Raw genomic sequence first — 23,959 nt, 5'->3', positions numbered from 1 at the left:
TTTGTATAACTGGTTTGAAAACATCTGATCAAACCTCTACTCTACTAGCCAGCATTTCCCTAAACTTAGGCCCGAGCAGCTTGACAACGTCGCTGACGTCCGGCGCCTCTGGCTCCTTCCCCTTGCCCTGGCCTTTCGCCACCTCGACCGATCCGTGGCTCTTCGTCTCCCCATCTACATCTATGGCTCCCGCCTCCCGGACATCCTTGGAAGTCCCGCTCCTTACCGGTCCCTTCGCTGCCAGCGGCGTAATCGGCGTAGCATTCAGTAGCTCTTGCCATTTAGCTAGGTATATGCCCGGGCCGTAGTTTGTATTCTTGCTGCTCGATAGAATTGCCTTCATACGTGCGGCCGAGGCGTCAGAAAGGCTCTTGAGATATTCGGCGTGGGAGTCGAGCTTCGGCAGCACGTCCTTAGCCTTAGATTCGGGAAGGTTGGAGAAGATTGACTCGAGACTGGGCGTCATGGTGCCCGCTCCTCTGGATCCGGCTTTTCGCTCATCGTTGGTGCCTTGTGTGGATGGGCGGAACTGGGAGGCGGCGTGGTGTGCATAGTCCCGGAACCATTGCGCGATCTGTGGACCGTTCTTGCAGACCTGATGCAGAAAGCGGTGGGAGGCACCCTGATGCTTCTTCAGGAGTCTCACGTATTCCTCTACAGAAGGCATTGGCTTCATTCTCGATTCTGTTGACGATTCGTCTCCGGAAGTTGTTGCCGACGAGGGTGCACTGCCACTCTTGGGCTTCTTCTCTTTTCTTACGGTCGGGGGCCTTGATAACTTGATCAGATCGTTCAGAAAGTTCTCGAGATCGGTCAGCGTGGCGCTGAGGTCAACAGCGTTGTGGACGTCGCGGATGATCGGATCGTAGGCGGCCACAAGGTCTCGAACGGCTTGCGTCAGTAAGTCGGGTTGCATCTTGCAGAAGATCTTGGTGAGCTCCTCCCGGTCGCGGATTGAGAGCTGAACCGTAAGATACTCAAGAGCCTTGGCGTACTGTGCCTCCGACACCGAGGACGTATCCAGAGAAGCGGACTCAAAAATGACGGCTACTATTGACTTTTCTTTCTTCTCTGTAGACAAGGTGGTCAGTGAAGGCTCATAGCCGGAATCTAAACAACCTACGGCTGAGCTTCCTGCGCTTCTCATGTTCCTCTCGGCTCAATTTCACATGCGCCTTGATAGAGTCCAGATACTCCTTGCCGGGGCTGTCCTTGCTCTTCTCGAGCTTCAATGCCCGCTTCTGGAACTCCTTAATGTCCCAGCCCATGACGGTGGATATGATTCTGATAGCCGTCAGATCTCGCTAACAGGACCGTCAAAGTCTACATACTGTTGCATTAAATTCATTCCTTCATCGGCGCCTTGACTGATACCCATCCAGTTCGTGAATGTTCCGACACTGACTTTGGCTAGCATAAGCTTCACCATGCCATTGATCATGGTTGCAGCATTGCCGACTCGGAGAGTCTGGCGGATCAGAGTATAGGGAACGAGCTTGTGGACATTCTCAACGGTCCTGATTAGGTACTGTCCGTCCGGAGATAGCACTATCACATGATGTAACAGCGACCCTAAGCTTGTCTGGATCAGATGGTGTTGCAGTCAAGTGGTATGCGCCAGCGAAGACTCACTTGACAATCACAAATTCGTGAGCTGCTTGCACAAGCGACGGGTGCTCCTTGAGGTTGTCTGTCTCTGCGGCCTTCTTGAACAGCACATCAATCAGGTCCCCGTAGACCAATTGCTGGAGGAAGTCGTCCCATGCTTGCACGACATCTTCCGGCTTTGAAGTGTCGTACCTGCGGTCCGCCTGCACCTCGCGAGTCGGAAAGCCACCCAGACAACCCCTTGCAGGATACTCAATCAAGGCCGAGATTGCTGTAGCAAGGGACTTCCGAAGGCCTAAGGCACCCTTGTCGTAGCTTTCGGAGAGCTCTGCTGCTCCAAGCTTCTCTATTATTGTCTGGCATCGCTCTTGCCAAAACGCGTCTGAAACGTCACGCAAGCCCGGAAGCTCTAAAACGAACTTGGAGAGCAGTATTTGCAGGACGGGGGATGTTGATGTGGTTCCCTTGTCTAGCGTGAACGGATGGCCGTATTTGTGGATGGCATCCGGCCACTTGAAGTTTTCTATTTCAGAGTAGGTCTCCCTGTGGGTAAGGATATCAAACAGCGCTCGCGCCTGGTCCGGTGAAAGCACTGGGGACGACATGAATCGCAAGCAATCGGAAGATGCATGATGATTTGCAGTGGGAAAACACAGAAGCGCAAGCGATGCGGTGACGCTGTTAGCGCCTCAGGCCGCCAACTCCATTGCCGCTTGGTGCTGCGTGTCAAGTTAGTTACCTAATTAGGTAACACCGAACTACGAGCCCTCCAACTGCGCAGCAACAAATGTACGAACATGCTTGGGGGTTTCTTCTCAACCCAGCATCATCAGCGGCATCGTAGCAGCAAGCCCGCTAAACTTAGCATCTTCTGTTGCCCAAAGGCGCGGGGCTCGCGAAGTTTGTGGTGGCACTCGTGCCTCATCCCTTGCAGTCGGAGTCACACGATACAAGCACCTCCCGCCCTTCCATCGAGTAAAGTGCCTCATCCAAGCAAGTTTAGAATTCGCACAAATCAGAAACAGGAGGCCGGTTCCCGCTCGAACTAAGGTGGCCAGCGAGGCCTCCCGTTCGTGTATGCAACTCATCCGAAGGCGGGGTTGAGTTACTCGTACATATGCGTCCTCTTAACTCTCAAGGATGGTAAAATTTCCACCCTGGCAGTAGTGTGAGGGGAGGGGGACTCGACATCTATTAAACAGTCCGCTTCCTGCTCTGTCGTCGTCTTTTCATTACAGCATCTCTTCCCCAGCCGTTCTGCATCTTCTGTATCTCAACAGATAGAGCTCAAGAATAACACATCAACATGCGTCTCCTCCAACTACTCTCTATCTTTGCAGCCCTCGCGGCTCTCGGCGTCACCATGCCAACGGAGGAGATGGCGCCCGTGGAGCGAGACGTTGTACGCTTCCGTACACTCACCCTTGATGCCGGATAGTCAAACCTGATACTTTTGCCAGGAACTCGATGCTCGAGCTTGCACCTACTCTTCGTGCGTGTCATCATGCTGTGCTAGAGCCGGCTGCAATGGGTATCTTCACTGTGGAAACTCCAAGGTAGGTCTGGGTCTCATTCAGGTTTCAGCCGGACACGCGGACCGGGACCCAGTAGTCGCGGCGCCACATCATTGAATTACAGCGCTAATAGTGATTCATATAGTGCTCCGCCGGCAAATGGTATGTTCCTCGCCCATGGCTGCTCGGAGGAGATCTCTTCCAAATGGTCGGGGCCGAGCTGAAATTGCTCATAGCGTCTGCAATTGCCGCTACGGCTGATTTTGACGCCGTGGTAATCATGGCTGATTCATCAGCGGAGACTTCGGTCATTGTGATTTCCTTGGAGGAACTCTCAGATAAGAAAAAGAGGAGAAGGAACGAGACGTCGTTGATGTATTTCCAAGATAGTTTAGATAGCACGTCAAAACAGGCGCAGCGTCCCAATCAGCTGTTCAGCAACCAAAATCTTGACAGTGGTGGCACTGTGAACGACGGAAGGCTGTAATCGCCGGAGACTGTTGTCGTCAGAGGGTGTAAAACCTGCCCTTTCGGCGCCGAGTGCACCCAGCACTCGAGTAGTGACCACCACCTTAAGTTGTAGCATTGGACGTGTCTCGTTTAGAATGAACGCGAAGACGACCGACTGACGCAATGGGTTTTTCGGATTCACCGGACGGACTTCGCCTCGAAAGTCACTGATATTCGATTATCTCTCCCCCACAACGCTTATACTTCCCACAGCACAGATCAACGGGCTAAAGCCACAATGCCGACCCACCGCAGCATAACCATTCAGCTGTTTACGCCTCGCGAAACTATAGCACCTGTTCCTGAATTCTCTCAATCTCCATCCACCCCATCAAGTCCCGCCTCGGACAGCGCTTCATCTTCCTCCTCTACCTCAAGCTCAAGCCTGGGTTCCACTCCGACCGCCGAGCTCTCTAAAAATGAGACCATAGTTTCAAGATACATCCCTCACATACCAAACACACAAATTTGGATCCGCTATCGCATCAAGCCATCCCCTTCACCACCTCAGTCGCCAAGAACAGATCCATCCACTGAATCAGGGACGGCGTACTATCTCTTCAAACTCTTCGTCAATTCGGTTCATTTCGTAAGCTGGTGCGTCGGTGAAGAAAACAAGTGGAAGGGCACCATGATGTACGGTCTTTATGAGCTCGAGGAGAACCACGAGTGCACAAGGGAGCTAGATAGGAGGAATTTGTCTTTCCAACGAAGCGCGACTGAAGACGATGTAGTCAGTGATGTGCAGGGTCACTTTGAGATCAAAGTGTTCAGAGCCAAGGGCAGAAAGAGAGTCCCCAGGCAGGTCAATGAATTTGACAAGAGCGAGATCGGGAGACAAACGGGAGGCGGTATCGGGTGAGTAGCAGCATTCATGACGGAGCAGTTCCGTGCTTCTCCAGGCGCTGGCAGCAGTGACATCCCGCCCCAAGATGTGACTGAGCTTTCAAACTGACATCCCCAGTCTTGTCAAAGGCGGTCAAGCAAGGCACCAGCCGCGCCGATTCTACAAGTTCGCCCTCATTGCCCCCGTTGATGAGCCATACGCGACCTTCAGATACTTGTACCGTTCTTGGGGTGCGGCCACCGACCACTCACGCGAACCTTTCGGCTGTACTAACAGCCCCAGATCAGCTTCGTGCCCTCGGCATCACCGATCAAGGAGACCCGTGCAGAGGTTTCTTGTCCGCCGACTCCGCCAGCTCTGCCAGCTCTCTCGTCAATATTACGGCCGCCGACGTAAGGCACGCCAACACACCCGCGACCTGCCTATCCTCATCATCATCTTCGTCGTCTTCCTCTGACGGTGCGCCGAATGACAGTAAGCCTAGCCGCCTGGCCCTCGTTGAACCCAAAGCTGACCAATACACTGCCGCAACAGCAACAACCGCGGGTCATGCTACTGCCGACAAAAACATCACAAACGATCCCTCCCGCTCTTATAAGCGCTTATCCATCCCACCATCCCGCGCCTTAACACTTCTCCCCTCGAGCATCTCGTCCGCGGCCACTAGGTCCACGTCTCCAATGAAGGCAATACCGGGCGCGTACATCGAAAGTCCGGATCTCGAAACTTCCGACAAGCGAGAGTGGCTGCGGCACACGCCCAGCCCGGTCAAGTGGGAGGCAGAGACGAAGGGTTATGGGAGCCCAGAGCCCTAGGCTGTAAGGACTAGGACTACATCGACGGCTTTGCTGAGGGAGGTCGTGGGGAAGATGTTTCGAGGCGACAAAGGGACGGTGGACGGGCGGGCTGGTAACGGTGGGTGATGGGTTCGTGTGTATTGAGGACAGCGGTTGGAACGGTGTTAGGGCTTCATTATGGTGCTATGGATCCGGCGGGCTCTGATGTGGGTTTGTCAATTGGGTGGACTCAAGAAAGCAATCGCCGCCATGTCGTGTAGGAGAGAGGACACAGCGAGGTATGTGGGGATGAAGCTGAGCCGGCTCGTTGAGCATGCGCTGGACGATGTGAGGTTGCTGCCAGGCACTCAGGCACTCAGGCACTCAGGCGCTTAGGCACACATGTTGCTGCGGGGACTCCCTGCAAGATCTGGCAGGGGGCTCCCGGTCCCCCGCATTCAGCCCGTCAGCAGATCGGCCGCGGTTTCATGCAAGACACGGCAGCTGACAGCCGAGCAGCATCCAGTCCGTCCCGTAGCACTTGCTGCCTTCGTAGGTTTCCCCCAATACCTACAGTGCATTTGCACCAGCAGAATGATATATCCTGAACTTTGTCCACGGCCGCAGTGCTGAAAAGTCTTCTTCCCTGAGCTTTCTGTCGTTGTGCTCTTGACCCGCCCTGTCACTCCTGTATGCAGGGCAGTTGTTACTCAAGATGCGATTGTTACCCTGCATATCAGCAGCACCAGCGCTGTTCGCAGCCGTCGCTGAGGCCTCAACCTTAACGCCGCCGGTGCTGCCACTCATTGTCCGAAACCCATACCTGAGTACCTGGTTGGGGAACGCGAGGGACGTGCCGTGGAGCAAATGGCCTATGTTCTATACCGGCCAGGAGGTGAATAATCCCACTAGAGCTCTGGAAGCTGGAGGAAGAGCTCTAGAGTGGACCGGCAAGCTGCCGTGGGAATTGCTGTGCTAACCAAGAGCACCTGCGTAGGTTGGATTCTCAATATTAGCTCATGTACCGGACTCGAAGACGGTATACCCCCTCCTAGGTCGGCCGCAAGACTCGCTCGCATCACCCAACCATGCTGAAGGGTAAGCGACTGGATGGTAGACAGGATAAACACAGGGCTGACCGTGGTTCGTCAGATACAATGTTTCTTTCCCGACCTACCTCGGCGCTAAGTATGACGCCTCTACTACAAATCTCACGTACCATATCCCTGCGCCGAGCAGTAACCCTGGGGCCGAGCCGTTGGAGGTCGTCGTGTCCTTCCTGTCGCCTATCACGCCTACCTCGACTCTGCGGCAGTCACTGCCGGCCGCATATGTGTCCATACACGTCAAGGGCAGTTTCAACATCAGTCTCTATATTGACCTGAACGGGCTATGGGTCAGTGGGGACAGGGGAAGCAACATCGAGTGGGAGCTTGTGCAGAACAACATCGACGAGAAGAACGCGCTGAAGACGTGGAAAATCAAGAAGCAGAATGAGCAGTTGTTCACAGAGTTTCAGGATCGTGCAGAATGGGGCCAGCTGCACTTCTCAGCGTCATCCGTAAGCGTCTGATTTCGGGGGTGATGGATATACCAGCTAATACTCGAGCAGGACGTTCGCCATGAGTCGGGCACCTCCGCCATGCTACGCCAGCGCTTCTCCAACACCGGCACTCTCCAAGATTCCGTAGACTCCTCGTTCCGGGGCATAATGGAGGAAGAGCCCGTCTTTGCCTTCTCCAAATCCTTTGTGCTCAAGGCAAACGCGTCCTCCGCCGCTTCAAAGTCTGATAGCGTTCTTTTCACCATTGCACACGTCCAAGACCCGGTGACACAGTTCGCCTCCGCTCGCGGGCTGACCTTCATGCGGCCTCTTTGGAAGTCTTGGTTTCACACTGACGCCGCTCTGCTGACCTATCACTATCTCGACTTCGCCAACGCCCGGCACCTCGCTCAGAATTATTCTAACCAGCTCGCCGTTGACGCCTACCGTTCCGGCTCCTCGAGCTACGTCGATATCGTCGCGCTATCCGCACGACAAGTCATGGGCGCAACCAGCTTCTCCGGAACACCTGATGAGCCCTTAATCTTCCTCAAGGAGATATCCTCGAACGGAAACTGCCAGACCGTCGACGTTATCTTTCCCGCCTTCCCGTTCTTCTTGTACACACAGCCGCGGTGGCTGGCATACCTGCTGGAACCGCTCTTGGAGCACCAGCTCAGCGGTCAATACCCGAACAAGTACTCCATGCACGACGTCGGGACGCACTTCCCTAACCTTACGGGCCATGCGGATGGACGCGATGAATACATGCCTGTTGAAGAGTGTGGGGACATGCTCATCATGGGTCTTGCGTTGGTCAACTCTCTTCTATATGGCTCAGGTCAAGAGGCGCAGTCTATCTGGTCCGTGGAAGGCAGCAACATCTCCATCGAGGCCAGTGGAGCGGGGAGTGTGTTCCCGCTATCCTTAGAGCAAAGGCAGGGCATCGAAGGCCTGGACGATTCTTGGGGCGGCGGAGCCAAGGGCGAGAAGCAAGCCCAGATGTGGCTGGAGAAGAGCTACCGGCTCTGGAAGCAGTGGACGGGCTACCTCGTTGAGTTTAGTCTGGAGCCGCATAACCAGCTCTCGACGGACGACTTTGCGGGTTGGCTGGCTCTGCAGACGAATTTGGCGCTGAAAGGGATTGTTGGGATCAAGGCGATGAGTGAGTTGGCGGAGATATTGGAGAATGAGGCGGATGCGAAGTTCTATCGGGTAAGCCGCGATACTCGACCTCTGGATCCATGTACCCTGTTTTGGTTCCATCTCTAACACTAGTCCTGGGTAGAACGTCTCAGATACATACGTCAAGAAATGGGAAGAGTTCGGCATCTCTCGCGATGGCTCGCATGCCAAACTCGCCTACGACTGGTACGGCAGCTGGACGACACTGTACTCCCTCTACGCCGACGCGGTCCTCTGCTTCCATCCTACGATCACCGGGAACGCCTCGTTAACATCCTTTCAACTGACCCCAGAAGAAAGCGCCGAAGGCACCGAACTCCGCCGCAGCAACCGCTACGGGGGTCAAGAGCCCCTCAAACCCCCCAAATCGCCCAACGGCAAGCCCAGAAAGCGGCAACCCACCGACTTCATCCCCCACCGCATCTACAGCATGCAGTCGACCTGGTACGGCGCGGTGCTACAAAAATACGGCCTCCCCCTCGACAGCCGGCACCTGTACGCGAAATCCGACTGGGAGTTCGAGGCGGCTGCCGTGGCGGACAAGGCGGTGCGGTCCGAGATTTTGGATAGGGTGGCGAAGTGGCTGAATGAGACGAAGACGGACAGGCCGTTTACTGATTTGTATAATACCGAGGGGGATGGTGGGTTTCCAGGGCCGGACTTTTTCGCGCGGCCGGTTGTGGGGGGGCATTTTGCGTTTTTGACGCTGGAGAGGGCGTGTGGGTGATGGGAGTGGTGGGAGTGGTGGGAGTGGTGGGAGTGGTGGGAAATGTTAGATTGGAACCCGATTGGATGCACACGGAGGGTCTTCCTCGCTCGTTCAGAGCAACCCATTCGCCAGTCTTTGCTTTGGTTAGTTATTCCACACAACAGCTGCCACACAACAAATTTATGGATAGTTAGACGAACGTGCTCCCAGAGAGCAGATAGTTCGTAGCCGTAACACCCATTGCAATGCTCCAAAGGCGAAGCTATCTGGTTATGGTGATGTTTCCCCAGGTAGGGCTGAGGGAACGGGATCTCCCGCTCGCCGATCAGAGCGTGGAGGCTTTGCGTGGAGACGGAGATCGGTGGAGACGGAGACGGGGACGGAGATTGGCGACATTAGCGACATTAGCGACATTAGCGACAGTCTTGGCATGGCGGGGGGGGTTTCGTGGTATTTGTGGTTTCGTGGTTTCGAGATTCCGTAAGCGGCCCCGGACTAGTCGCCGTGAGCGCCTGGGCAGGCCCCACTCAGAAGACAGACAGACTTCCTGCGTATCTCCCCCAATTCCGTGCATGTCGCACGCCGACACATCAGCTACTCTAGGCCTGCTAGGCAGATCAAAGGGGGTCCCTCCACCTTTAGCTACTACATCTGCCCGTGTCGAATCCACCTCTCAGTCTTCCCTCCCATCGCGGGCCCGCGCACTTCGACTGATTTGCAAAGATCCCCCGGATTCCGAAAGCCAGCCAACATGGACCAATCACCGCTAGACGTGCTCGATGACGCATCGCAGAGCGCAAGAATGGAGCTGTCGGCATCGCAGGACGCTGAGGCTCCCGATACGCCGGCGCAAACGTCGCCAGGAGCAGAGCGTGGCGGCGAGCAAGCTTCGAGGCCTGCACTGCCGATGCAGAAACGCCGGCGAGTCACAAGAGCTTGCGATGAGTGTCGCAGGAAGAAGATCAAATGCGACGGCAAGCAGCCGTGTACGCATTGCACCGTTTACAGCTACGGTAGGCAGTTGAGAGCACGTCTTGAAGCAGAGAAGAACTCTACTAACGCCTAAACTGCGCCAGACTGTACTTTCGATCAGCCCTCAAACCGTAGGCGCAATGCCACCCCGCAATACGTCGAAGCGTTGGAGAATCGGTGCCGCCGATATGAAGCCCTACTCAGGGCCATACTGCCGAATGTCGATCTAAACGATCCCCGTATCGAGCCCGCGCTGCGACAAGGCTTGATGGCCCAGATGCAGCCTGCGTCCGCGGACGCCAGTCATAACAACCGGGCCGCCCGGCCTGAGCAGGAACAGCCCTTGAATGATGCAGATGGAGCCACAGACGCTCATTTGGAGTCCATGGTAAGGGCTACAGGCCAATTAGATCTGGACGAACAGGGCAACTGGGACTATCATGGCCACTCTTCTGGACTTAGCTTTATGCGCCGGCTGCGGGATCAATTCGGAGACATTATGGGAGCGGTCGGAAGGTCAACGCCGTTTCTCAAGTCGCGGCCAATGTCGCAAGTGTTCGATACACCGCACTCAAATATTGGATCACCGAGCGATTCCCACAACAACTCTTTAGTGGGACTGGACCTGCCACCTAAAAGCGTAGCCCTTGAGCTTGCCGACAACGCTATCAACGATGCCACCATCCTTCTTAGGTTTGTACACTGGCCTACCTTCGTAAAGAAAGTGGACAGGATGTATGATATAGCGCCAGAAGACTACGGAACCGAAGAAAACAGCTTCCTTCCTCTTTTGTACACGGCATTGGCTGTGGGTTCTCTTTTTTCAAAGGGTCATGCGGAGCTAGATACTCCTGGATACGGAGCTGCAATAGATGAAGGGTAAGTCGAGAGCCAAAGGCAGTATCGATTGACTTCTTGCTAACTAAAACAGCTTCAAATACTTCAAGGCTGCGCGCAAAGTTATGGATATCGCAGACTGCAGAGACCTCGATTCTTTGCAAGCGATCGCATTTATGATTATTTTCCTTCAATGCTCTGCGAAACTATCAACATGCTACTCGTATATCGGTGTCGCGTTACGATCCGCTTTACGTATGGGCATGCACAGATCATTCGCCGACGGTTTCAGTCCAATTGAGGCGGAGACACGCAAGAGGTTGTTTTGGGTCTTGCGAAAGATGGACATTTTCGTCGGCGCATTGCTCGGTCTGCCACACGCCGTAAGTGATGACGAGATCGACCAGGACTATCCCAGCGAGGTGAACGATGAGAACATTACCGAAAAGGAGATCATACCCATGGCGCAGGGTACGATCACTGTTCAAGCTGCTTCAAATGCCCACACAGATCTCCTCAAGATTTTGTCCAAGATAGTGCGCTATATCTATCCGATTAAGGGAAGTCCGGCCAGTCAAGGTCGGTACAGCGTCAGCTACGCTAAGATTCGCGAGATTGAGATGGAATTGAACGTGTGGATAGAGGGGCTACCTATGGGGGTGAAGCCTGGTGGAGAAGCACCGCCTGTGATTGTGCGGTAAGTTTGAGAACCTAAGGCGTTCAGCGCTCAACTACTGACTGGATAATAGAGTACAGCAGATGCTACGCATGGCTTACGCGCATGCACAGATGATGCTCTACCGCCCATTTGTGCACTACGTGTCTAACTGCAAGTCCCAGGAAATCGACAAGCGCTCCTACGCATGTGCATCCGCCTGTGTCAGCGTCTCGAGAAATATCGTCCACATTTGTGTGGAGATGAAGAAGCGGAACCTTTTGATAGGCGGCTACTGGTTTTCGATGTATACGACCTTCTTCGCCATATTGACTCTCATCTTTTTCGCACTGGAGAATCCTGAAAACGCCGCCACTCAGGATGTGCTTCGCGATGCCATTGAGGGAAAGGAGTGCTTGGCTCAGCTTGCCAAACGTAGCATGGCGGCAGATAGGTGCACGGCAACTTTGTCGGTAAGTCAGGTTTCACCCGTTGTCACTATGAGCTTACTAAGTGCTATAGCCACTCTTCGATCAAATATCAGAACAGATAAAGCGCAGTCGCGATGTGGTTGCGGCCAACAGAAAGCGTCGCCAGGCTCCATCGCCAAACCAGTACGCCATGGATAACGCACCAGTCAAGTCTATGCCGGAAGCCGACTTGCCGCAGTACTCACTGAAGAGAGCAAACACAGTCCCTGAGGTTCTCAGTAACAGTGATCACCAAGGAAGCGCCGTCGCCTATCCAGCACCTATCCCACAACGAAATCTGAGCGTCCAGTCGACCTACTCAGGGGCTCCGAACCCCGAGTTCATGGACGCTTCGAGTCTGCCACCCTCCTTAACTAGCGTATCGACTTCCATGCCGACGATGAATTTCGCCGCACCACAACCACACTTCTCACCCCTCACCCAAACGACCGACTTCAGCACCAACAGCGGCAGCTTCTACCCTCCCATCCCCGACCTCTCCGCCATGATGTTCCCCTCCGCCGACCCCTTCGCCTACCCGAACCCCCCAATGATGACCTTCGAAAACAGCACCTTCAGCAACCTCAACATGGATTTCAACGGCGCCTCCGGGCCCCCCGGCGGTGGCGGTCTACCACAATCATCCACCCTCCCCGACCCGCTCTACACCTTCCCACCAACCTCGCATCCCGGCGGCAACAGCAACCGCAACAGCGGCCTCTTCATGCAGAATCCCGATTCCGCCCTCCCGTCCGGCCTGCCCTCCGGCTCTGGCGGCCTCGGAACCCCGGATCCAGACGGCAGTGGCGAACTAGATGTCCAGCTGTTTGGGCCGATGCCGATGTATATGATGCAGGGCGGGCAGCAGGAGCAGCAGCTGGAGCCCCAGGGCAATGGCAACGCCTTCCAGCCGCAGCGGCAGGCGCAAAGCGGAGGGCCTTGGGGGGTGCAGCAGGGCGGCGTTGGAGCTGGGGCGGAGGGCGTGAATCTAAATCAGCTGTTTGTGGGGCAGGAGTGGGCGGGTGTGTTTGGGGCGCCGGCGGGGTACGGGCCGGTGGGGAAATGGGAGAATGAGGGGAGGTTCAGGTAGGGCTTGCATATCGCGGGATAACGGGATACAGGAAACCGTCATAGCATAGGCATTTCTGGTAGAGTCGCTTTGAGGCGCTGTTGGGCTACGCGGGGCATCTTGGATGAGCTATGTACTCGGGTCGGCGCACACGATACCCATCACTGGTCTGGCGTTTTGAGATCATACTTGGTTCATGATGGTACGGGTGATAGCAAAAGGGTCACCAGCATTTTCGCATTTGCAAACTTGTTTTTGTATTGTAGATGCTTGTGTAAACTGAACTGCCATACACCACCACGTATTGTAACAACTGTAGAAACGCTAGGAGAGCCTCCAGTTCATCTCACAATGACTACCAAAAAAATGAAGCTCCTTTCCATGGATGTTTCTTCACGAAGGCCACCCGGGTCTTTCTCCGCCTACACTGCCTATCATGAATCCAATCTCCGCCAAGCCGTTCAATGCTCGCTACTGTGCGAAGATTTTTCTTGCAGAATTCAACTTCGAGGCCCCTTGTGCGCCATGCCTGACAATCTGTCGCTCTCATTGGTAGTCGCATCGAAGGGCTCCCGAGAAGATCCTAGGGGTTCCGCTAGGATAGGTGTACGTGGGCAGCACGTAGTAGACAGCCAGCCCGCTGTAGACTCCGACTAAGGAGTGACATAGCAAGCTTTACATCTAGCGTTACCATGGCACATAAGACAGTCTCAACGGGGGGTGCGCCCCAAACCCAAGCGGTTTTGGCGCTGTGGTATTTGTTGAGGAGTCTAGGCGCGGGGGCCTCCAGATTGACGGCTGATGCATCCAAAATGAATTGAGGACGTCGGTTTTAGTGCAATACAGAGCTTAGAGACAAGTCGCGAGGAGGAGAACGAACACGACAATGGGAACAAGCATTTTCCAGTCACATCCCAGGAAGCAATGCCTCGATCATATCAACACCCACGGACCAAACTGCGTGTTGCCTGAGGAGAAAGCCGTAAACTCTGAAGACACATATTGTAAAAGTGCTCTGATCTATCACCGGGAGAAGATCAAGATTAATGCAAACCTAATGTATAGTAATTCTTACGTCAGGGTATTCAACAGACGACCTTGGCGGCCAGACAGGTTCAGTTGACTTGACGTGATTGTCCAAGACAGCTCCAGTACTCTGCAGGCTTAGCGCTTGCGGGTGATTACATTTGGTGGTTCTGTGTGCTCGTGAACCATCCATGAGTTATCTGAAGCCATCGCGGATAGACGCCAGCGAAAGGATGATTCTGTTTTTCTCCCAAGGTATCTATCGGATTAACGGCAACATTCGCGCCTGCTCGGGAAAACGACCGAAGAGCTTCAGGAGCCAGAACACACCCTCACCACCACCAGTACCTTACTCTTTCTTAGGCGGCCTGATGGCCCTCGGCCCCTCAACCCAGTCGAAGGTACCGCCGAGCTTTGTCATCCCAACATCGCCTGGACCCTCGGCCTGTCTGGGAGTAGAGCCATCGAACAGCGTACCACTGAGGAAGGTGTGCGGAAACCCGTGGTCAAACTCGTAAGCAGCCTCAACCTCCCTGATCTCGTCCTCGGTTAAGGAGACGGCCAAGCCAGCAATGCTGCCCTTTAGATGATCCACCTTTCTCTGCCCAACAATCGGGAAGACATACGGCGTCTTCTGCATGCAATACGCGAGCGCTAGGTTTAGAAGGTTGACGCCCTTGGCGCTGGCAATCTTCTCCAACACCTTGGACACCTTCTTGTCGCGCTCCGACAGCGGGATGAATTTGCGTCCCGGGTTGTTCTTCTCTCGCTCCTTGAAGCCCTCCTCGGTCTGGAAGCGGCCCTGGTTGAGCACGCCATAGGGACACAGGCCCATGCCCTCGTCGCGGGTCATGGGGATGATGTCGCGCTCAAAGTCCCGCATCGCTGCGTTCCACATGCCTTGATACACGACGAATTGGCGCAGTCCATGGCAGCGCGCGTACTCGTTGGCCTTGGAGACGACCCAGGCGGGTGTATCGGAGATGCCGAGGTACAGCACCTTGCCGGAGACGACGAAGTCGTTGAGGCTATGCATCAGCTCGGGGATGGTAGTGGTAAAGTCCCACCAGTGGACGTAGAACAGGTCGATGTAGCTAGTCTGCAGCTTCTTAAGCGACGCCTCGAGCGACAGCTTCATGCTCTTGGATCCGTTACCGGTGTAGTTGGACTGGATCTGGTCCTTATGGGCGCCCATGTAGCCGGTCGAGTACTTGGTCGCCAGGACGATCTGGTCGCGGTTCTTGCGGCTGGCCATCCACTCGCCTACCCACATCTCCGACTCGCCGTCCTGGTAGGCGTTAGCGGTATCGACAAAGTTCCCGCCCTCGCTGTAGAAGTGGTCGAGGATCGCGAAAGCGTCCTCTTTGCTGCATTCACCGTAGCGGTCCTGGTGCGACTCGCCGAAGGTCATAGCGCCGAGGCATAGCGGCGAGACACGAATTGAAGCCGTGGGCGCCAGCTGGCGGTGACGAGCGAGCAGGGAATTGGGGTTCGGAGCCATCTTGATCGGAGGTGAGTGAATGGATGATGAAGAACCGAGGGCAGTCTGGGAAACAAGCTGCTGATGCGACAGTGAGTACGTTCCGGAATAGGAGCACAAGAGAAGACGAAGGACGGGAAAGATGGAAGTTAGATGTCCTGCGTAGCTGAGATGGGAAGCATGATAATGCTGTCCGCTGAGCTTTGCATTGAGTGCACCACTGCTAAGCCTAACCGCGGGGCGGAACAAAGCGTGGACCCCGCAGACTAAATGCAAGGAAAACAGCTGAAGTTGAGGCGAGAGTGGCGCTCTACCCACCGCCGCTTTCGCAGTTCGGGATGGGTTACAAGGGGGTTGCATGAGCGGGCTACTTGTAGACGACCCCCCTACTTGTTGCATCAGGCTGAGAGCTAGTACAGCTGGCGACATTGGAGACTGACAGGTGGGTGACTACTAGCGAGCACCTACTACTATGTGTTTTTCATTCTTGTACCCTTCTCTTTTCGCGAGGTGACGCTAGTAGCACCAGAGGAGTGTGAGGTTTGAGTGCGGAGTGTTCATTAACCTTATTACTCAAGAACAATGCTCACCCTCGCTCAACCCTGCAGATGCTCACACAATTGTACTAACCTATATCACCTACGTCCTCACCCGAAACTCGCCCACTCTCACCCCAGGGCCTATCATAGCTGCAAAGACTATCTATTAGAATAACAGAGCCGAGACCAGCTTCCAGAGTAGAGAGTCTGTGCTGACCCTCTCAGGCGTCCGGCTTGACATAGCCAGTTCACCGGCTGTCATAAGAAGAGTAAACACATTGTTATTACGCTATCGAAGGGGTATAAGCTTTCGTAGCAAGAAAAATGCTAAAAAGAATGTGAGAAATCCAAACTTGCAATAGGCCCTCACTGCATCGGGCTCCGCGCTCAACACGTTGGACACGATGATCAAGGAACTCGATGTACCTGCCCTACGTTGTAGGAGCCCCTCCACCATGCGCTTACACGTCCTTAACGCTTAACCTCAACCTCCTGGCTGCGCCTAAGCCTAGTCTCCTCGTCGAGCCTGTCATGGCGACGGTCGCGGACTTCGTGGAAGGCAGCTGTGATGGCGTGGAGGATTCTGCGCGGCGCCGACTACGTCAGCAAGCTGGAAATACGGCGCCACATCGTTCATACCGCGCGCGCAAGGACCCGTCACTTACGTGCTAATAATGGCCAAAACGAAGGTGCCCCACGGCAGGTTACAGCTCTTGTCCCTCGTGTTCGCTACCTCGCCCGTCACGATGTTCTCATCCCTGACATTCCGATCCTCATAGCAGTGTCTCGGCCCCGCTGGTCCGCCCTCCGGCCTCGTAAGTATCGCAACCGCAATAAATGCCCCCACGAACGCGACATCCAGCGCGACGAACAGCCATCTCAGCGTCTTGCTCCCTCCGCCCTTCTTAAGCAGGCTCATAAGCATCGCAATAAGCGTGTACAGCACCGCAGCAGCCAGAATACCCTCGATCGCGCCATAGGAGCCCGAGATGCCGCGCGCGGTCTTGATGCTGTTGACGAGGCGGTAGACTTTGTAGACGCGGCTGGAGAAGATGCCGAGGGAGATGGTGGAGGAGAGGAACTGGAGGATGCGGGTTAGGCGGAGGAGCATGCGGTAGAGGGCCGTGTGCTTGAGGGAGTCGGGGACGAAGCGCGTCAGGAGGCCGGTGTCCCGCTCCGTGGTGGTGCGGGAGGCGGTGCTGTGAGTGTTGCGGCGGGCCATGGTGGAGGAGGAGTTGGTGATGCAATTCAGGCACCTTTGAGGTGGGGGAGAAGTAAGACGCGTAGGGCGTGGAATGAGACGTGGAGCTAGATAAGCAGGTAATGGATAACAACAATTCTGAGGATGATTATGAGAAGTGGACGGCAATATGTAGCTTCACGGATAGCAGTGGAGAACCTTGGAACTGAACAGAAGCCCAACACGGACATATTGGGCAGAGTGAAATCAAGAATCAGTCAAGCGCACAACGCTCGTCACCGTGACAGGCTGTCCTGTGGCACAACAGAATGAGAACGCCATCTTCGCAAGCAAGAATACCATCTTCGGGAGTAACCTGGAAGCATGCGCGTTTCAGAAATCAAGGCAGTAAGACTGAAATTGGCTCGACTAAGAAGCGATGTGCAGCGTGGTGATCGTCAATGCAGCGCGCGGGACGTTCTGCCGGCACGAATGGCTCCGGGTGGCTTGCGGCTGAGTCGCAGCAGCGGCAAGTGGCGCATCGCCCTGCAGGTTTTGCGGGTTTTGCGCTGGTCATGAAATTAACCCTGCTACTCGTACGAGTGTCCAGCTTGGCGTCGGTCATCACGATGCGCACATCTAGATGCTTGTGTTGAGCGGTGTTGAGCGGTGGAGGCGATAGACTAAGTTAACCGGGGTACATTAGACTCTATATAGATGACCAGATCGCTATCTCCTTTGTTGCAGGCTTTTGCGGCGTCGAGTACGGAATCGAGGAGGCCGTTTGCCCCTTTGAAATCTCCCCGCTTCATCGCAAGCTCCGCGAGGTTGTTGTAGGCTTGAATGATGCTATGATGCGCGTTGCCGAAGGTTTTGCGGTATCCGGCAAGCACTCTTTGATACATGTCGGTGGCCTTGTCGAACAGTAGCTGTGCCGTGAAGACGTTCTCCAAGTTATTGACCGTATTCAGGGTCCTGAAGTGGTCGCGGCCCAGAGTGAGTTCTTTTGCGGCCAGCACAAGTCCAAGAACGTGCTCAGCTTCACGTGTTTTCGACATATCAATGCACAGCGCTCCGAGATTGTTCATCGTACGCAACACAGTCGAGGCATCATTGTTTTGAAATCGAACAGATTCGAGGAACAATTCTTCTGCCGCAGTGTGTAGATCGTGACGGCCGTAGAAAGTGGCGAAGGTCGTTGTGTGGCCTTCTAGGATTCCGCTGTACGCGACCTTATCTTCTGTCGTTTGAAGGGATGTCCGACTGTTCTCCATGCAGCAATCGATGTTGCTGAGTAGGTCTCGTCTAGTGTGGAGCGGGAGACCGTCGGACTCTTTGGTCTGAACCAACACCACCGTCATTAAGATCGCTTCATGTTTCAGCCGTTTTTGTGTCCTCAGGCCACATCGTAATTGAAGCCACTCCTGCGGCTCGTTAGCAAGGTTTCATAAACCGAAGCATAGATAGCGGCCACCTTGACGAGTGGATGAAGCGAAAACCCGACCTCTTGACCAGTGAATGATATGCCCTGGATCAGCGATAAATTGGCCAGCGCTGCAATGGTGTCTTGGAACTGAAATGAATGCCGCCGCCTATCAAGGAAGAACTGCTCCGCCCATGCAATACCGTCACCTCCGACAATACTCCGCTCGACGAAGTTACGGAAGACTATCTCGCTGTTATAAGTGCGGTTGAGAAACGCTGAAAGGATAAGGAAGGCGCGTGTTGCACCCGGATCCGGACCAGATATCTGATCGAAGGACAAACCCCAAGTCGTAAGAACCGACAAGTGCTCTCCGCGGAGGCTATTATCGTCATCAGACCGTTTCCGATACTCCCATGAGGTTGTCGGGGCTGATGCCAAGATGAGTCTCTTCCGCGACTTCAGTTGCTGTAGGAAGGTTTTTAGAGACAGTTGACGAATGGTGATATAGGCTGCTGCCTGATCAATAGCGAGCAGAAGATAGCCAAGCTTGTTCACAATCACTTTCCCCCACTTCGGTTGGCGAGCAAACCGATCAGGGTCGCCAGATGTTGCTCCGGAGCGTGAAATGAGCAGCTCCAAGCCTTCAGCTTCTGTAGGTCCGCTTACTTTGATGTGAGCTCCAAGTCCTCCACACTCTAGCTGCCTGCTAGTCACTAGAATCGTGTTTGGCGGATCGCCTGCGGCGGTAGGGAAGTACTCGGCAATATTTGTGAACGCACATGGCGTATCGTAGTTGTCGAACACTAACAGCCATCTGCCTGTCCAGGTCCGTATGGTGTCCTTCACGTATGTGACTTCCGCGGAGGAATCTGAGAGGGTGCTGCAGCCGCCATTGCTGCTCAAAAGATCGGCCATGCGCTCGAAGTCACAGATCGTTGACGACTCGGACGATGCGTTAACCCAGAAGATACCGCGGTATTCCAAGCCACTTCGTCGGCAGAATTCCAAGGAAATCTGCGTTTGCCTTGACCACCGATCCCAGTCAGAACCGCTATAGCCGGATTTCGCTTTGAATTCAAGACGGCTCAGCAATATCGGTCAGACACTGTTGGCGACCGACAAAAGTAAACACGCGGATGCTAGGCACCGCGAAGTAACCTCCTAGCTCTTCGGGTTGAGCTGATCGTTTATGATTTGCCTGGAAGCTCCTCGAAGAGATCTGCAGGGTTATTGTTGACTTGTAGTTGTTCAGAATCCCACGAATCTCTTAGAGTTTGGTATCTTTCCAAGACTGCCGAGGCCACAGAGGAGTTTCTTAAAGGCGGATGAGTTCGAAGGTGGAGTCAGTGAGTCGATTGATCTGTCTAATCGATCGAGCTGTCGACAACATCCTTCCAGTACGCGGACAAGCGCTTGCTCTGTCGCAGTGTCAAGGCCTTCGATACATCGAGGTGAACCAAGAGCCTCGACATCCTTGGATAACAGTGGCAGCTGATTTGCGATATCCTGCAATGCAATATTTCGGCGATATTCCCGCACACGGCTGACGACCGTGGCACAGCCTTCAATGAGCTGGACAACGGAAGCGCCGACGGTAAGGACGGCAACGAACCCAGCACCTAACATGATGCGACTTTGTGGGCTGCGACTGTTACAGGTGATGAGCTGATTGCAACTGTCTGTCAGCAATTCTTGCAAGGAAACGGAGAGGTTGAAATAGGATCTTAGATTTCAACCTGCACCCGGCATGTGACGCGCTTACATTTCGCCACATCTGCTCCGCCTCGTCCGTATTCACCTGCATTCACGCATGTTCGGCTGGGACTATACCTTTTGCTGGGTTGGTACACATGGTGAGTTGGCGAATTACGCGTTCGTGATAGAACACTTACTGCCGTATGCTTTTGAATACTTTTACGTGTTCCTCTTTGGCAGACGCTGGCGAGGAAGACGTATCAATCTCTTCTTTTTATTTTTCAACGTTTTCATTGTTCTAGGCCCTGCAAAAAGTTAAGATGAAATTACAACGATCTGTAACAATCCGTGAAGCTGAGAGGAGGAGGCTGCTTCCAGAGCGCCATTAAGGGTACCTATCCAGTCTCTACCAATGCGCCGTTACGTGACTCTCAGAACGCCATCGGGTATATATGCTACGCAGCAAGCGCTGTTCAAGAAAGAAAAGAAGATTTGACCAGACTTGGAACCGGGGAATTTCTTGGACCAACGCCACTACGACGCCTCAGTAGATCTATCTTTCGCATCGTGTCGGTGAAGTAGACTATTGATCTTAGGCGCTTTCCAATCCGCAAACGACCGTCCGGGCTGCTTGTCCTTCTCCCTAACCGTCATCTTCCTCTTCGAGCGGCCAGAGACGTAGACAGTTTGAGAACCGGAGCTCGAAGCCGTGGAAGGTCGCAAAGCCGGTGCCGAGGCCTTTGTGCGTAGTTTGGGCTTCTTGCCCACATGCTCGTCGTCGGATATCTCGGTGTTGAAACTCCTCACTGACATACCGGACTGGTCGGATAGTGTCACCTGGTCAGGCGCGATCAGTGTAGAGCCGGAATAGGTAGATGGATAGCGAAGCGCATCCAGGGGGTGATAGGGCGCCGAGGCGGTAGTGAGGACATCGAGAGGTGATGCAAGCCTGTCGATGTCGCAGTGAGCGCCTGTGTACGAGGGCGGAGGGTCCAAGTAACCGTACGTCATCTTCGTGTCCATGCCGTTGGAGAAGCCCCGTATCTTTCCATCTAGCTCTTCGTCGTGCGCCCAGCAGGATTCGTCGGATCCGAAGAGCTTCGGTAATTGCCTGATTTCTTCCCACGTCAGGTCCACATTCTGCAAAGCGATGTACAAAACGTCGCCGGCCAGCTTATCGTGTGCAACACAGTGGTGATCGAGAAAAGAATGATTCCATAGGTCGGCCGAGCAGTATTCAGCTGCCAGCTGGTTCAGTTCCATGCGGCCAAAATGCTGAGGTTCGGTTGATCGGTGTCCGGCCAACGGAACCCACGAGCGACCGTGAAGAACAGAACAGTAAGCAATCTCTACGGCTCGAACGAATGACTCGCATTCGCGGTCAGAGAATTTTAGGTCTTGCTGAAAATTACGCGATTGGCAGCGTTTGTTGGCGACGCTGTCGTAGTCAAAAGCAAATCGCTGCATTTTGTGTGGGACCAATATAATACGGAGGCTCCACGAGAAAGAATACATCTGCTTTTCCAAGCGGACGGGCTGCTCGTCGATCGTCTGCGCAATCGTGAGTTCCTGTACGGGTGTGATTGAGGCCGACTGGAACCTTCGGCTACGTTCGAACTCGTCGAACTTGCTTTCGAGTTGTATCTGGGACTCATCAATGGCTACCACTCGCTTCTCGAGATTACCCAGCGCGTGTAGCCTATCAACGACAGCCTCGACTTTGTCATCGAGTAAGAGCTTCATTTTCCGCATGTTCTCGTACACGCCAACCTCACTTTGCTTCAAGAGAAGCAAATCTTGATCCCTCTGGCGACGCATGCTGTCTAGCTCTTGCTCCAGGTTCTCCAGCTTCCTAAGCACGGCGAGATGCTCCTCCACAGATACCGCCGCTGGGGGTTCTGCATGGTGATGCCAGGCTTGGTGGCCGCATCCGCACCTTGTGCCTGGGACATCCTTGTTCAGCCAGAAGCTGTTGCAATCGCAACGTTGCCGTGTCTCCCCATGAAGAAAGCCGCATTCTCCACGAGGCAACTTTTGGTCCGAATGCGGAGGCTGAGGTCTTTGGAGGTGCACCAATGGCTGGAGCGTATTATGGAACATTTAGAGGAGGATATGCCCCTGTTTCGTATAAAGAATGAATTGGTAGGTCGAATCGCCCATAAAATGGCGAGAGGGGAAGTGCAGGTGTTCGTCAACGCGTCAAGGTAGTGAGCGGGCGAGAGGCGGGCGAAGGCCGAATGTCTAGATGGCATCAATCAGTACGAGAATCACGTACACGACAAAGGCTCAAAGTCCGCGGCGTAGCTACCCGTTGGAAGAGTAGGAGACGCACCTGTCAGCTCATGACCAGCTATATGGGAGCACGTCCACGAGCCATTTTCTTCAGCAGTGGTTCTCCACCAGCACAAAGGAAAAGAGTGCTCCTTTCATGAACAGGAAACGGTGTCGGAACGGTGGTGGAGAAGGTGCTGAAGGCGCAGGAACTGATTACCTCTACGGCCATGCCGCCATCCCGCGCAGCCAAGGCTAGCTCCCGCGCACGCATGGGGGCCAGCGGACAAGCCTGACAAGCCTGACAAGCTTTCCGGCCTTGCTGTTCTCGCAATGGTGTGCACCATGCACGGAGTAGCATCCTTGAATGGCTGGCTGTCGCCCTCTGACAGGGCTGGGGGCACGAATGTGGAAGCAGATAAGAAGGGGGAGGCACCGACGTCGGTCTCGTTCCAGACTGCGCCAGGAGCGTAAGAAGCTCCGCTGTCGGCGCTACCTAAGGGTGTCCATCACTCTCCCGGCCATCCCACGCGCCTTGTTCTAACTATCAAAAGCAAGTGCGCCTTTGCGACTCTTGTCAGTCCCTGGAGGCAGCGGTAAGAGCTGCCGACGTGTACGAGTAGCCAGCATCCGGCGTCTGGCATCTGGCATCTGGCATCTGGCACAGCGAGATGCTATCATTGAGCTGAGAGCGCAGCGATCCCCCCACCACAGCTGGCGCGTCTTATCTCTTCAGCCCTGCGCGCCCGAACGTCGGCCCGAACGTCCGCCCTCGTCGCCGTTTTGAGCATTCTCAGGCCCCCACGAGGAGTCAGGCGTGTCAGGCGTGTCAGGATGCTCCCGGCGCCGTCGCCCTGCAGATCGGTCAATTGACAGCAACAAAATCCCCGCTGGGGCTGATTGGACGGCTGCTGCAACGGCTCATGACTCGCATCACTGGCTCCGATCAGTCATCCATCTGCATCTGCTGTGACGTCGGCCGGGTTGGAGCAGATGGTGAACTGCCTGGAGGCTGCTTTCGTGTCGTGGTGAACTGCACGCATGGCATCCTGCATGTTTGCACCAGCTCTCAACGAAGCTGAACTGGCCGGTTAGATGCGGCGCCCTTCCGGATCGTTGCGTGGGGCTTTTGAAGCAAACGCTTGGCCGCGGCTCCATATCCCACGCAGATCCCACTCGGGTCCACCAGCTGAGGAGCTGAGCGCCGCCGGCGCACCTGACTCGGACTGAGTCCCGTGCTGGACGGGCTTCGTGCAGAACGAACACACGATGCTGATGGGCGCCGTGTTGACAAGCTGGAAGACGAACCTCTCTCGCGCAGATCTCTGAGCTGACCTCAACGGATATCTTCTTGTGTTCTTTTACTGCTGGTTGTCTGCCATGTAGCAAAAACCGAGGACGAACCCTCAGCAAGTCTTATCTTGCTCGAGAATGACTACTCTGCTTGCTTACTTCATGAACAACAGCGATTGGCACAGTGAAACTGAATCGCAAGGAACGATCTCGTCTGCGAGTCATCCTCATCGTCGAAGACCGAAAATTGTGTTGTAATGGCGAGGAAAAGGCAGGCTGAACTCTACCCAGGAGCAATGTCTTGGCATCAAAATCCTTATCGATAGTCATATCCGGATCTTTGACCAGCAATCT

At 54.6% G+C, this 23,959-nt stretch overlaps 8 protein-coding genes across 8 annotated transcripts; 3 read left to right on the top strand and 5 right to left on the bottom strand.

The window, feature by feature from the left end:
* Positions 1-28: 28 nt before the first annotated feature.
* Positions 29-2,213, bottom strand: W97_02591 (uncharacterized protein; the record flags this gene model as incomplete). The annotated part of the gene is made up of 4 exons (XM_007780491.1): positions 29-1,071; positions 1,124-1,284; positions 1,332-1,577; positions 1,633-2,213. The coding sequence occupies 4 exons, from the start codon at positions 2,211-2,213 to the stop codon at positions 29-31; spliced, it is 2,031 nt and encodes a 676-aa protein (XP_007778681.1).
* Positions 2,214-3,870: 1,657 nt separating this feature from the next.
* On the top strand, positions 3,871-5,294 carry W97_02590 (uncharacterized protein; the record flags this gene model as incomplete). Its single annotated transcript, XM_007780490.1, has 4 exons — positions 3,871-4,490; positions 4,597-4,709; positions 4,762-4,953; positions 5,014-5,294. 4 exons carry the CDS (start codon positions 3,871-3,873, stop codon positions 5,292-5,294), a joined length of 1,206 nt encoding a protein of 401 aa, XP_007778680.1.
* Positions 5,295-5,970: 676 nt separating this feature from the next.
* On the top strand, positions 5,971-8,710 carry W97_02589 (uncharacterized protein; the record flags this gene model as incomplete). Its single annotated transcript, XM_007780489.1, has 5 exons — positions 5,971-6,150; positions 6,253-6,353; positions 6,408-6,816; positions 6,868-8,013; positions 8,087-8,710. 5 exons carry the CDS (start codon positions 5,971-5,973, stop codon positions 8,708-8,710), a joined length of 2,460 nt encoding a protein of 819 aa, XP_007778679.1.
* A 733-nt stretch (positions 8,711-9,443) lies between these two features.
* W97_02588 (uncharacterized protein) lies at positions 9,444-12,716 on the top strand (the record flags this gene model as incomplete). The annotated part of the gene is made up of 5 exons (XM_007780488.1): positions 9,444-9,705; positions 9,769-10,543; positions 10,596-11,198; positions 11,251-11,629; positions 11,679-12,716. The coding sequence occupies 5 exons, from the start codon at positions 9,444-9,446 to the stop codon at positions 12,714-12,716; spliced, it is 3,057 nt and encodes a 1,018-aa protein (XP_007778678.1).
* Positions 12,717-14,070: 1,354 nt separating this feature from the next.
* On the bottom strand, positions 14,071-15,222 carry W97_02587 (uncharacterized protein; the record flags this gene model as incomplete). The annotated part of the gene is made up of 1 exon (XM_007780487.1): positions 14,071-15,222. One exon carries the CDS (start codon positions 15,220-15,222, stop codon positions 14,071-14,073), a length of 1,152 nt encoding a protein of 383 aa, XP_007778677.1.
* A 989-nt stretch (positions 15,223-16,211) lies between these two features.
* Positions 16,212-16,962, bottom strand: W97_02586 (uncharacterized protein; the record flags this gene model as incomplete). Its single annotated transcript, XM_007780486.1, has 2 exons — positions 16,212-16,323; positions 16,406-16,962. The coding sequence occupies 2 exons, from the start codon at positions 16,960-16,962 to the stop codon at positions 16,212-16,214; spliced, it is 669 nt and encodes a 222-aa protein (XP_007778676.1).
* Positions 16,963-17,603: 641 nt separating this feature from the next.
* On the bottom strand, positions 17,604-19,261 carry W97_02585 (uncharacterized protein; the record flags this gene model as incomplete). The annotated part of the gene is made up of 2 exons (XM_007780485.1): positions 17,604-18,344; positions 18,395-19,261. 2 exons carry the CDS (start codon positions 19,259-19,261, stop codon positions 17,604-17,606), a joined length of 1,608 nt encoding a protein of 535 aa, XP_007778675.1.
* A 1,314-nt stretch (positions 19,262-20,575) lies between these two features.
* Positions 20,576-21,859, bottom strand: W97_02584 (uncharacterized protein; the record flags this gene model as incomplete). The annotated part of the gene is made up of 1 exon (XM_007780484.1): positions 20,576-21,859. One exon carries the CDS (start codon positions 21,857-21,859, stop codon positions 20,576-20,578), a length of 1,284 nt encoding a protein of 427 aa, XP_007778674.1.
* Between the last annotated feature and the right edge of the window lie 2,100 nt (positions 21,860-23,959).

The sequence above is a fragment of the Coniosporium apollinis genome (assembly GCF_000281105.1).
Source record: "Coniosporium apollinis CBS 100218 chromosome Unknown supercont1.10, whole genome shotgun sequence".
NCBI classification, from domain to species: Eukaryota; Fungi; Ascomycota; class Dothideomycetes; genus Coniosporium; species Coniosporium apollinis.
The sequence above is the reverse complement of the archived record's forward strand: the minus strand, read 5'-3'. Positions and strand labels throughout refer to the sequence as shown.